The sequence below is a fragment of the Castanea sativa genome, chromosome 1 (genome assembly GCF_040712315.1).
Source record: "Castanea sativa cultivar Marrone di Chiusa Pesio chromosome 1, ASM4071231v1".
NCBI lineage: Eukaryota > Viridiplantae > Streptophyta > Magnoliopsida > Fagales > Fagaceae > Castanea > Castanea sativa.
In genome coordinates, this window is record NC_134013.1 from 88,891,572 (window position 1) to 88,904,743 (window position 13,172).

A 13,172-nucleotide genomic window follows, 5' to 3' on the forward strand; every position below is an offset into this window, starting at 1 on the left:
TGAAATTTCAAATTGATACAATTAGATATTTATAAAGCAAATGCCATGGTCCATGAGTTCTCCACATTCCATCCTCTGGGGGCAAACGGTAATGTTTAATTAAAATTTGGCATAGGATCCATCACCCATATGAAATTAGCAGCTTGCCAATAGATTTCGGAAATCGGGTGTTCTAAGTAAAGTAATAACTGGAACCTCATCACATAGTCTTTGAGCCTACTGAAAAATAGAAATGCTAAACTCTGATAAACTGGAATCAAGCACAAAACTGTAAAATCAATATCTGACACCAAACTCCAACTAAACCAGAAACAGAAACATCAAACCAGGACTCAATAAACTAAGAAAATAAACACACAAACCAACTTAGGAATAGAATAAAAACTGAAATGTAGAAGGGGAGGGATAAAGACATCGAAAGAGATGGAGAGAGAGAGAGAGAGAGGGAGGAGGGGGGGGGGGGGGGGGCTCTAACTAATAATCTAAAAACTCTAAAATGCTGATGTTGCGGAGTTTCCTATGGGATTCTTTACAGAACTACCCTTCAGAGGGGAACCATTGAGGGAAAGATTTTTAGTGAGATGGATAAGAGTATTGGGATCGGTAGTTGTAGTTCTCTTGGCAGCCCCTAATTCCACTTCAATTTTCCTTTCTCCTGCTGTGTTATCCTGCCAAAAACAAAAAAAAAAGGGGTTGAGATTGGTGCAACAGAATTTCAAAGGTAGCCAAAACACTAGATAATAGAAGGAGGAATTGAAAAGGAAAAGAGAAGAAAAAGAACCATCAAAGGTGTCATTAATGCTAGTAATAGTAACATGAATAAGAGGATCTGCAAACTATAACATGATTCTACATAAACTTGCGGTGAAAAATTTAGCCTTCACAATGGATTCTAAACAAAATTACTATCCACCAGGAAATGACATGAAAGAGGTAAGCAGAAATATTAAACAAAGTCACTACCTCTAATTCAGTAGCCAATAATGAATAACGTGCAATAAATTACTAAGTGCGCAAAATACTAATCTCCACATAAGCCAATACCACCTAACTATGTGCAATAAACAGAAGTATCCAAATACAGAGAAAATCAAGCCTGGTTACAGCTAGTTGATTTCAACATGGTGGCTTTGAAGGCAAGTAAATCAAGGTCCCAGTTCAAGAAACAAAGTCACCATTTCTCAAAAAAAAAACAAAAGGTCCCAGTTCAAGAAACTATGTTGGGTGTATTTTACAGAGAAAAAAAATGAATTACTTATAAATAATCATAGAAACTATCAATTAGAACAGACATTTTGTATAATAGAAAAGGTAGTTCCGTTCCATAGGAATAGAAATTTTAAAATTAATAGAGAAGAAGGAATTGAAACTTACAGGAATATCACCGTTACTGTACATTTCCATTGGTGGAGTTGTAGGCTTGTTGCTTTTGGAAAGAAGAGACTTCTCTCTATTTTCATAAAATTTAAAATCATCTACCAATGATGATTTTGCTGTGTAACTTTTAAAAATACTCAGCATTTCCAAACCTTGCTTCAGCCCAACCTGCAAAGTATAATAATAAAAAAATAAATGATTCCAACAAACAGAAAATATGGACAATTCTCTTGATCCTAATTGTCACTAGGAAAAAAACAAAAATAGAAACCAAAATTCAAGATTGAAATAATAAAGATACTATGAAATGACATTTGATAACAGAACCTCCACCCGACACTTGGGTATATTCTACATTTTAGGTAAAACCACAAATGTAATAATCTTTTTTTTTTTTTTTTAATAAAAACAACTTAACTCTAAACTAAGCCTTGATTTCAGAAAAAGCAAAAATCTAACCAGCCTTAGTTTAAATTAAGTTGAGCTCAGCATTAAGCATAATCTTAATAATGATTAAAAAAACATAAAATACCAACATACAGTTTATTTCAAAATTTAAATAGTAATGATTCACATCAATGTCTGAGTTTACAAATGGAGCAAGGAAAATGGAGATTCATTGTACTTTCTTTGCTGTAAACTGACACTCAAAAGAACATTACATATCAAGAAATGACAAATAATTCCATTCTAGGGGGATGAAGCAGTTTTTTATTTCTATTTTTTAAACACACAACACCAACTTAGCACCACTTTTCAAAATAAAATAGTAAAAATACTAAAAGACAACAATTATATATATATATATATATATATATATATATATATATACACACACATACATATCATAGATCAGTAGATCAGGTTCACTGCTAAACTAGCAAGTAAAAATGGAGTGCTGTCAACAAAGAAAGGAAGTGATACCTCTTGAGTGTCCCGGGTAAAAGTTACAGGCCTATTCTCATTGTTTTCTAGGATAATGTGCCGCAGTTGAGTGTTAGGAACATCTTTTACTATATGCCATTTTACTGGAAAGAACCCATTCCACTTGTCAAGTTGCCAAAATTCCATGTCTTTATTGAAGTCCACCTGTCCAATCATCTCAGCAACGCCCACAAACTGTCCACTTCCATTAACCTGGAAAATGGGAGTGATTGTTATAGAAGGATACACCACATATTTGGTTATATAACTTTAGACAATGCTGTACAGCATAATAATTAATAGACTACACAGATGCCCACTCCCACAGGCGATGTCTGCTAACAGTAACACAAATACATAGATAAATGATCACAAACTGATTTTCCCTAACCATGGCCATAAAATTGATAGTTGAACATGCTGCCACATTGATCTAGCCAGCTATTTAGAAAATAATTCTCCAAAGAAATTAAAATCAAGCAAAACCGCAAAAGAATAAAGCTAGCTTATTTATGCACTCTAGTTTACAAAGGGGGAGAAAGGGGGGGGGGGGGGGATTTTAATAAGATCATCTTTAACATGCATTTTAACCTATGAGAATGACAAAACATGTAAGTTAACTGATGAAAAAAATCACCAAGAATTCTTGCAAAAAAATTTAAATTTTGACTCACCGAGAAGAAGAGGAACATTGGACACTTGGAATTTTTCTCAGTTGCTTTTGCTTCAACATCACGGAATGCTGCATCTAACTTCTTATTTCCATTTGGAGTACTAGACCAAACATTATATTTAATACTCTTGTGAATATCATCTTCACTGTAGGACTTGATGATGTAGAATTTTGCATTTTCATACTCAATTGGGAAATCGTGAAGGTTGTATTCGTCACTACGAACTGCGAGCCCCAAATCCACAATTTCACCGGATGAGTCTGAAGAAGCACTCTTGTTGTATGCCCTAGGTCCACGAGTTAATTCAGTTGAGTTTTCGAATTCTCCATTCCTGTTGTATTTGTCTCTCAACTTACTTCTATCATTTACATTCCATGCTCTCCCATTTGGTCGGTAATTCACTTGACCATTCTGAGGGAACATACCTTGTTTTTGGTAAGTAAACGACGACAACTTCCCCATTGGGTTGTAACCTTTCAAAAGGCCTTTTGAGAAGTCAGAACTTAAATGAGGCACCTGTAACATTATAAATTCACATAATCAAAACAATTATACCAGGTAAGAGAGCCCATGATTAACGTTAACACCTTAACAGATCAATTCAAACAAAGTATTTCCTCCCTACACATTTAAAAGATTCTATAATGACAAACAACAGGCATGGCAGATAGTAGTACAGTAAAATTATTGAACTGCAACTGAAAAGGCAGATTCAAATTTAAAAAACAATAACCTCAAATTTTAGATAGACATAGTGCAGTAATGCAATTACTATGATCTTAAGTCTTATCTCTTCTTACGGAACACTTTGCTCAAACAATATAATGATATCAAAATTACTATGCTCTTCAAACAAGGGTTGCTTCAAACATTAAGTACCTTGTTAAATGTTCTGACAGGTTGTGTATGAGGAATAGACTTTGAAAATTTGCTAGCAACATTGCCATTTGTTCTCATTGAGTAGGAGCTATTAGACTTTGCAAAAGTGGTTGAACCTGGGGCAGATTTTCCATTAGCAAAACCAGCAGAGCTTCCATTTAGAGCATCCCCAACATATGGTGAATCCCATGAATAACAAGGCATTGCTTCAGATCCATAGGGAACAGGTTGCTGAAGATATCCTGAGGAAGCCAAATATTGCTGTTGACCAGCGCACTGCCCATCAGCACCCACAAGAGTCCCTGAAGTATATGGGTAGCCAGGCAGATAATAGACCATTGAAGCATTGTCGGATTGCATACCCTGGAGCAACATCCAATGACAGAACAGACCAATTTCAATTAGTAATGCCAAATTTGCAGGTCAATTTCATCAGTAATTTCCACAAAGCATGGAACAGAACATACCGTATGAGAACCATCTGCTTGAAGATTATAATGATCACCTAGCTGATTATAGGATCCATTAAATCCTGCAAAATGACAAAATAAACAAAATTTCCCCAATAAGAATGGGTAAAACAGCTGATTAATTCTAAAATGCCATTTTTTTTTAGCGAAGGCTCTACATGCAACTGCAAACTGAACAATAAAAAATGGAACTATTAAGCAAAGTTCCATGCTTTTACATAAAACTTCCTTAGCAAAGAATGAGGAACAAAGAGAGAATTTTCTTTCTACACATGTATGTTTAAGGGTTTCAGATGCTTTCAGGTCAAGTATCTAGCTAGATATGGTATTACCACACAAGTGCCAAATTAATCAAGAAAATCACTCGATGAAACTAATCAGCATAACCAGTTCATTCCTTCAGCATGGGGCAACCAAAGCCACGTAGCAAATCATACTAACTACATCACCATAAACACAACTGCAACACTATCAACTTCACCAATACAGCAACACCTATTCAAAGATCAATTCCCATCAGCCAAGATTTTCATTTTGGGACCTAGCCTATCTCAAAGATCAATTCCCATCAGCCAAGATTTTCATTTTGGGACCTAGCCTATCTCTCCAACCTTAAATTCAATAATATAGTATCCTTGTTAACAATCCACGTTGGGTTCAAACATTAGAATAACTTTCCTACCAGATTAACCAGTCCATATCACAAACTTGACACTAATGTTTTCTTTGCTAAACACACCTTCAAATTGCCCATGAATAGAAAGATACACACCATTACAATTTTTCAACTTTACAGGACATCAGAGAACTTTTTTTTTGGGTAAGTTGGAGGACATCAGAAACTTGACTTCACCAAATCATGACAAGATGATAATTTAAGGCATCAAAGCCTTAACTACATAAAATTGGTTTTAACCATTCATACTAAAAGACATCAGGGTCTAGGCATTCCTTTCCACTGGATCGCTATATTACCACAACTACAATTAGCCCTTCTTGGAACAATGCATGTCCAGCAATAAATCCTATAAGCTATGCTAAAATAGGGTCAACAAACAGAACGTTACTGTCACCGATCAAAGGATCTACTCTTTAATTAAGCCGAGAAATGGCAGTGGCTAGGATCCTCAGTTACAGATTCCCATTTACTAATGATTTTTAATTTTCAACAATTGTCATGATTTTCTGCTGAATCAACTTTAGTTCTATTAATAGTGTTTGTGGACAAAGAACCATTTTAACATCTAACCTGGGAAATAATAATTGTAACAGCTAGTAGGTGGATGGTATTCACCATGCTCTCCAACTGATTTGTGATCAGTCTCACCTTTGGTGCTAGAGGTAGCATCCATAGTAGAGGAGACGTAGGAGGTAGAATCAGATGGAATCCCATCTTTCCCAGATGCCTGCAAGAAACATTAAAACAATGTCCAATTGAATTTCAAGAGTGACAGAAAGAAAGGTGATGTTAAATGAACCAAGAAACCCCCCCCCCCCCTTGAATAAAAATCAGAACCCTAACCCCAGCCAAATAGAAAACCAGAAATAGGTTACAGCATTAAAACATCTCATATGCACAGACTAGGAAAGTCTAAAGCAGTGTACTACTACTAAACAAAAAAAAGTATGAATGCATGATCTCATTGCGTTATAAAACATCCAAATTACACACACATTGATGGATAAGCTCAAGAATATGACTGATACAATGAACAAACACTAATTTTGGCTTCAGTGATACACAGCAATATCATTCCTCCTGCTAGAGAGAGAGGAGCAGAAAAATAATTGTAATATTAAACACACAAACACTACAACCTGAAAACTCCATATCTCAGTGTACAAAGAAACATCTTGGACTAACAATATAACATGCTGCCAACTCAATGATTTAAGGCTTTGAACTCCAATGGCATTCAAATCCAACCCCCAAAACAACAAATTGAACTAGAAGCAAACATAAACAACAAAAAGGGAAATAAAGAATTGTTAACTCTGACTTACCGCATCTTGCTCACTCAATTCAGCAACAGATTCTGGCTTCATTCCTGCAGCCAAAAGCTCAGCTGGAATTCATGGTTAAGAAAAGCATAAAACATTATACTAAAATTGACCCTAGTATGTTATCAATTCAAAGAATCAAACCCATATAAGCCATTCAGACACTCAAATCCAACACAGTGGTTACTTACATACTTTAAAAATAATCACTATTCCCACTAAGTAACCCCTGAACTCACAAACTTGATGCAATTTACAATCTACACATGTAAAAATTCAATCTTTAAGCACCAACTACCTATAATTGTTATAATAAAGCAAATTCTATTGCAAAACAAACAAAACCCAGATCATATTTATCGATTTAATTCACAAAAACATAAACTTCAAAACTATTTGCACCACATATTCCAATAAAACAACACAAACCCACATACAAATACTACTTCAAAAAGCACAAAACAGATTCAAAAATAGAGGATACGTTTCTCCAATATCTTCTCTCCAGCCATTGTTTCAATCTTCGTAAAAATAAATCACAGCTCACCTACAGTCCAACAATGAATAAGAAAAAGACGAAAAGGGTTAGTCTAAGTTTATATATAAAGTCAACCTGTATTTTCTAATAAAGGAAATACTACTTCTTCTTTTTTTTTTTATACTTAAACCCTAAGGAATCCTTAAAAAAAAACAAAAACAAAAACAGAAAAACATCGACACTGACAGCGACTCGTGCGCGTTTCATACTTTTTCATTCTTAAAAAAACAAAACCTTTAAAAATTTTCTCACCAGGAAAATTTAATAAAATAAATTTAAAAAATAATAATAGTCAATTTAGATATTTTATAAATTAAAAAAATATATACATCGAATTTAGATGTTTTCTAAGCTCTATTCTCATTTTTTTTTTGCCCGAAACCTATACATAAAGCAAAAGAATTTAAACAAAAAAAGAAGAAGCGAATTTGCAAAGAGACAGTGAAACGTTTCAATTCACGAACCAAAAAAAAAAACGTATCCTAAGCTTCTGATATAAATTTATTATTAAAAAAAACGTGTTTCACACAGTAGACTTCACACACACACAAACAAACATAGAGAGAGAGAGAGAGAGAGAGTGTAACCGAAACGAACCTAAGAAACAGAATTGGAAAAAAAAAAAAAAAAACGCGTATCGAATCGGCAAGGACCGATCTGAAAGAATCGGAAAACCGCTTCGGTTGCGAAAAGCGGTTTTCCAAAAAATAAATATTTTATATATAAATAAATAAATAGAGAGAGAGAGAGAGAGAGAGAGAGAGTGTGTGAAGACGAAGACGAAGAAGAAGAAGAATTGTGTTAGTAAAGAGAGAAACCCTTAAACGGTGGAATGGACGGTTAGGATTTTTTCCTACTTTTGAGTACAAAGGATGTGGGCCGTTCGATGAGAACGGGCCAAAATAAACGCAGGGCCTATCAGCCTTGTATGTGTTGTTGTTGGAATGGAATGGAATTGGGGGTTTTTTGTTTTTCTTTTTTTTTTTTTTTTTTGGGATAAAATAAATAAATAAATATTGTGAGTACTTTGAAATTTTTTTAAGTGAATTAGAGTCACTTGACTCCAACAACAATAGGTAAATACAAAATTATGATATGTAATTAAAATAATAAAATATAAATCTTAAATTTTATATTAACTTTCTTCAAATTTTTTTACAATTTTAAATCTCTATAACTTAAATAATTGAGTTTTGTTTAAATCAAAATATCCGAAAAAATTAAAAGGAAAAATATAATTTTAGTTGAAATCAAAATTTTAGTTTTTTTTTTTAAACTTAGATAATAGAGTTTTAGCTACATTAAACTATCCTAATAAGATATATAAAACTAATTTAACAATTAAAGAGGACGAAATCACTTATCATAGAAAAAAGATAGACCCTTGGGGCAACTAAAGTTTTTAAGACCCAACTCTATTATATAGGATAGGGTAGTATACAAACTAATTAATATAAAATTAAAATAAATAATAGATTTTATTTTAAATTATTTTATACTTTATTTTATGTAATAATATTATAGTTGAAGAAGATAACTACTCTTTATCATCTAATGAAGATATTAATTAGTTCTTTCTCCAAAAAAAAAAAAAAGATATTAATTAGTTTTTGATATACACAAAATTTGAACCAATTAATTCAAAAATTTGTACCCATTGCCCATGGGTAGGATTCCAATCCATCTTCGACATTCAGCCACCAAAAAAAAAGTTAATGATTGAAATTGAACCACTAGAACTTAATAAAGTTGATTATTCTAAAAATTAATAAGTCACTTGATAATTTGCTAATTGATCAATACTCTTGTAATACAACTAGCACCTCTTGATATTTTCAATTAAAACGTTTATGGCTCAAATTCTTATTTCTCTAACTATCATATTATTATTATTATTGAGTGCAATAAGGTAAACTATCGCAACAATTAATGATAAGGGTTCAAGTGACTACACGGTAATAATAGTATGATCATTCATGGTGTTGTATGTATGTGGCTCAGACAAGATCAAAACTACTCAAAATTTTATGTGTGCATATTTATTTATTTATTTATTTATTTTGAACCATTAAAGTGCAAATTTCAATTATATATACATATAAACTATATCGAAATTTTCACCCCTAAATTTTAGGATAATTTTAATTTTGCTTTCTGAAATTTCAAATTTTGGATCTATACCTCTAATATTATATATGATTTGAATTCAAGTGCATTGTGATAAGGTGTCTGTTAAATGTCTTCTTCTTTTTTTCTTTTTTCTTTTTTTTGTTGATCAACTGGAATTCATTAAGCAGCAAAACTAAGGGGAAAACAAAGTATCAAGACAAAGCCTGTTATGATACAATCTTGAGCAGTCCGAGCGTATAAGCTCAAGTAATTCCATAGGAGGATCAACATAAACAATAAAATCTTTGTCTTGAGTAATCCTTTTCTTTGCAAGAAAATCTGCACATCCATTGGCTTCGCGATAGCAATGGCCGAGCCTAACTTGGGGGATTTGACTTAGCAATCGCCTGCAATCATCAATAATGGGAATAACAACATTATTAGAGCAGTGGGGGTTAGCAAGAAGCTCAATCACACCTTTAGCATCAATCTGAATTTCAACAGCACACAAGTTAAGATCTTTCCAAAGAGTAAGGCCATCTCTAAGGCCCTGAAGCTCTGCAGTGAAGCTGGTTACTCTCCCTATGTTTCTTGAGAAGCCCTTAATCCACTCACCACGCTCATTCCTCAAAATACCTCCACAACCAGCCATGCTTGGGTTACCACTGGAAGCACCATCAGTGTTGAGGCGGATCCATCCTCGCTGCAGCCTTTCCCAACAGATTTGCATCACCTTTCGCGCACCAGCATTCTTAGGATTTAAAGCATAATATTGAAACTCCGATGCACTAAAGAGGATGTCTTTGTGGAGGTTGGCTTTGTAGGGGCAATTATTAAGAACCATGCCATTCCTCTAATTCCATATCATCCAAACAGCAAAGGCAAAAATTATTCTCCATGGAATATGATTTCCCATACGTCTCAAGAAGTCCTTACAATTTCTGCTAAGCCACCGATGCAAATCTTCCTCAAAAAAATTGTCATTAGCTTTAATTCCCAGCTGAGCCCAAGTGTTTCTTGCCACCATACAGTCACGCAACCCATGCAGGATAGTCTCTGGCTCCCTTTGGCAGATTTGACAGATTTCCAAGTCCCTTAAACCCCTTCTAGCTAAACACACTCCCACTCCAATGCTATTATGAAAGCACATCCAAATGAAGAACTTAATGCGCGGCAAAGTCTCCATTTTCCAGACCCACTAACCCGAGAAAAGAGTAGGAGAATCTTGATAGTGCATAAGCTGATTTGAGGTCAAAATCCCCATGGCTCGTGCCACTCCAAGTCAGCCTATCTTCCATACTTGAGACCAAAGTGGAATGAGGAATGGATTTCAATTCCATAAGAATAGAATCAAGGAGAAGGAGGGACAATTTAGACCAATCCCACCTACCAGGCCCATTAACATCCTTTACAAGCAAATTCTCTTCTTCCGCCAATAGCGGACCTTGGATAGCTGATCTTAAAGGGCCACTCGTAGTCCAATTGTCATGCCAAAAACTAAGCTTACTACTTCCTCTCAAAATCTATCTCATGCCTTTTTCAAAAACCACCGAGCCCTTTTTCATTGCCTTCCACACCCTAGAATAAGCAAGGTTATCAGCATTCCTAGAATTTATCCTTCAATTCGAGCAATACTTGCTTTGAGCACTTTGGTCCAAATAGAGTCCTTTTCTGTGTGGAATCTCCAATTAAGTTTAACAAGGAGAGCTAAGTTCTTCCCTTTAGTAGATTGGAGACCTAAGCCTCCCTCCTCCTTAGATTTGGTGACTTTATGCCATCCAACCCAATGAGTCTTTTTGGTTGTTTCTGTGGAGCCCCATAAAAAGTTCTAGTTAACTCTATCAATGTTTTCAAGCAATTTTCCTAGCAAGGCTGCACACTGCATAGTGTAAGTAGGGACTGTGGAAGTTGAGGCTTGGATAAGAACAAGTCTTTCTGCCATTGAGAGAAGATTGGCCTTTCACCCCGCCAGTTTTTGCTTAATCCTATCCAGCACAAAATTGTAATCTTGACTACCAGTGCCTTGATGCTTAATAGGGAATCCTAAATATTTGCCTAGGTTAGGTGTTGACTTAAAACCCAAGATATCGCACAAAGATTCCCTAGTATCAATATCCACATTAGGGGAGAAAAAAACCTTGGATTTACTGTCACTGATGGTCTGACTTGATCGGATGCAAAACTTATCAAGCACATCTCTTATGGTAAAGCAATTTATGTGATTTGCTTTGGCAAAAAGAACTAAGTCGTCAGCGAAGAACAAATGAGATATTGCTAAACCACTCTTGGAGTTTTTAACAGGAATCCAGCTTTTCTCACTGCATTTTTCTTTAATAAGATGCCCAAGGACTTCCAAACATAATGAAAAGATAAGGGGATAGCAGATCCCCTTGTCTAATGCCTTTGGTCGGGAGAATAAGATTAGCACTGCCACCATTAAAAAAAGAAAAGAAAAAAGAGGTGGACACCAAGGATACGCAACTCATAATAAGAGACACCAAATGATTAGGAAAATTCGAGTTGATCAGAACTTCCCGAATAAAACTCCACTCTATCTTGTCATACGCCTTCTCTAAGTCTACTTTGATTGCCATATTACCCACCCGGCCTTTCTTAGAGCTGATAGTATGTATGAGTTCTTGCACAACAATAGCATTATCCACCCCTTTCCTTCCCGGAACAAAGGCTGATTGGAATGGAGAGATAAGCTTGTCAAGGAAAGGCCTCAATCTGCACACAATAATTTTTGTCACAAGCTTGTATACCGTATTACACAAGCTAATAGGATGATAGTTTCCCAAAGTTTCCGTTAGTCTTATTTAGGTAGTTAGGAATTTTCCTCTCCTCAAAAGCTAGCTTAACTTCCTTTTTGACCGACTCGCCAACTACATACCAAAATCTCTGAAAAAACCAGCGTGTAATCCATCAAGACCCGAAGATTTCCTTGGTTTCATCGCCCAAATACCATCTTTAATTTCAGCATTAGAAACATATATGCTAAGGGAGTTCTTCTCCTCCTCGATGAGGGCAGATTGCCACTAAGAAGGTTGTGGAGGAGTGAGGGGAGCACTATCCAGACTAGAAGTGAAAATCCTGTCAAACCCCAGCCTAATGAACTCCACAATCTCCCTTTCATTATGAATCCAATCCTCAGCATCATTCTTGATACAAGAAATTTGATTGCACCTTCTTCGAACAATGGCAGACACATGGTAGAAGGATGTATTTCTATCCCCATAAACCAATCTATTAATCCGAGATTTCTAAACCCAAAGCTCCTCTTCCTGTCTTAGAATATCACTTAACTCTCTATGAAGTTTATTTTCCAGGGCTAGTAATGATGAAGAGAGGTGTGTCGTAAAAGCTTTTTGGACTCTGCCCAACCTAGCCATTACTCGTTTCTTTTTGGCGAAGATATTACCAAAATGGTTTTTATTCCAATCCGTTGCCTTGTTAGCAAATTTTTCTGAAGCTTCTTGTAAGGAGGAGGATCGATCCCAAGTATTTGAGACAACCTTAGGAAAAGTCAAGTCTTCAAGCCAAAAACTTTGAAACCTAAAGGGCCAAGGAAGGTAGACACCACTACCCAGATCAGACTCCAATTAAATGTGGCAGTGGTTAGAGTGATAATGAACCAAATGACTCACCCTTGCATTAGGATGTAGAGCACACCAGCTCGGATTGGCAAACATTCGATCAATTCTTTCTTGAATCAGATCTGAAATATCTTTCCGATTAGACCAAGTAAACCAGGGACCCGAAAACCCCAAGTCTATCATATTACAGCTATCAATATACTCTTTGAAAATTAAAGACCAATTGGCATTGACAGCCCTACCCCCCCAAATTTATCCCCATTGACAAGCATTTCATTGAAACTTCAGCAATTATCCAAGGCTTATCATGAAGGTTAGCAACATTTTTCAAATTATTCCACAATATACATCTTTCATGAAATCTAGGACTAGCATAAATGGCAGTAAGTATACATTCAAGGTTGGAAGAGATTACCTTTACCAACACATGGATTTCTTGTTTAGACTTGGCAAGTTGAGCAACGTGCACCTTCTCAGTGTTCCATAGGAGCTAGAGGCCACCAGCATAGCCTATTGTGTCTGTACGAATCGCTCCATCAAAAGGGAGCTTGTCCGTAATGTCCTTAGCTCTCTTTCTGCCAATACGAGTCTCCATGATGATCAT

At 35.4% G+C, this 13,172-nt stretch overlaps 1 protein-coding gene across 2 annotated transcripts; it reads right to left on the reverse strand.

Moving 5' to 3' along the window:
* Positions 1-217: 217 nt before the first annotated feature.
* Positions 218-7,660, reverse strand: LOC142619056 (YTH domain-containing protein ECT4). 2 transcript variants are annotated; one of them, XM_075792136.1, is made up of 10 exons: positions 7,461-7,660; positions 6,810-6,872; positions 6,329-6,390; positions 5,574-5,730; positions 4,322-4,386; positions 3,855-4,217; positions 2,976-3,491; positions 2,302-2,514; positions 1,375-1,545; positions 218-668 (listed from the first exon to the last, which is right to left on the reverse strand). In XM_075792136.1, the coding sequence occupies exons 2-10, from the start codon at positions 6,835-6,837 to the stop codon at positions 492-494; spliced, it is 1,752 nt and encodes a 583-aa protein (XP_075648251.1). In that variant the 5' UTR covers positions 6,838-6,872; positions 7,461-7,660; the 3' UTR covers positions 218-491. The 2 variants fall into 2 exon arrangements, with proteins under 2 accessions (XP_075648251.1, XP_075648259.1); XM_075792144.1 differs by having other exon boundaries at positions 5,652-5,730; positions 7,461-7,659.
* Between the last annotated feature and the right edge of the window lie 5,512 nt (positions 7,661-13,172).

Coding starts and splice junctions, on each gene's coding strand:
- LOC142619056 (XM_075792136.1), bottom strand. CDS start 6,837: ATGGCTGGAGAGAAGATATTGGAGAAAC. Junction 4,387..5,573: donor TTACAATTATTATTTCCCAG/GTTAGATGTTAA, acceptor GTCATTTTGCAG/GATTTAATGGATCCTATAAT. Junction 1,546..2,301: donor TTACCCGGGACACTCAAGAG/GTATCACTTCCT, acceptor TATACTTTGCAG/GTTGGGCTGAAGCAAGGTTT.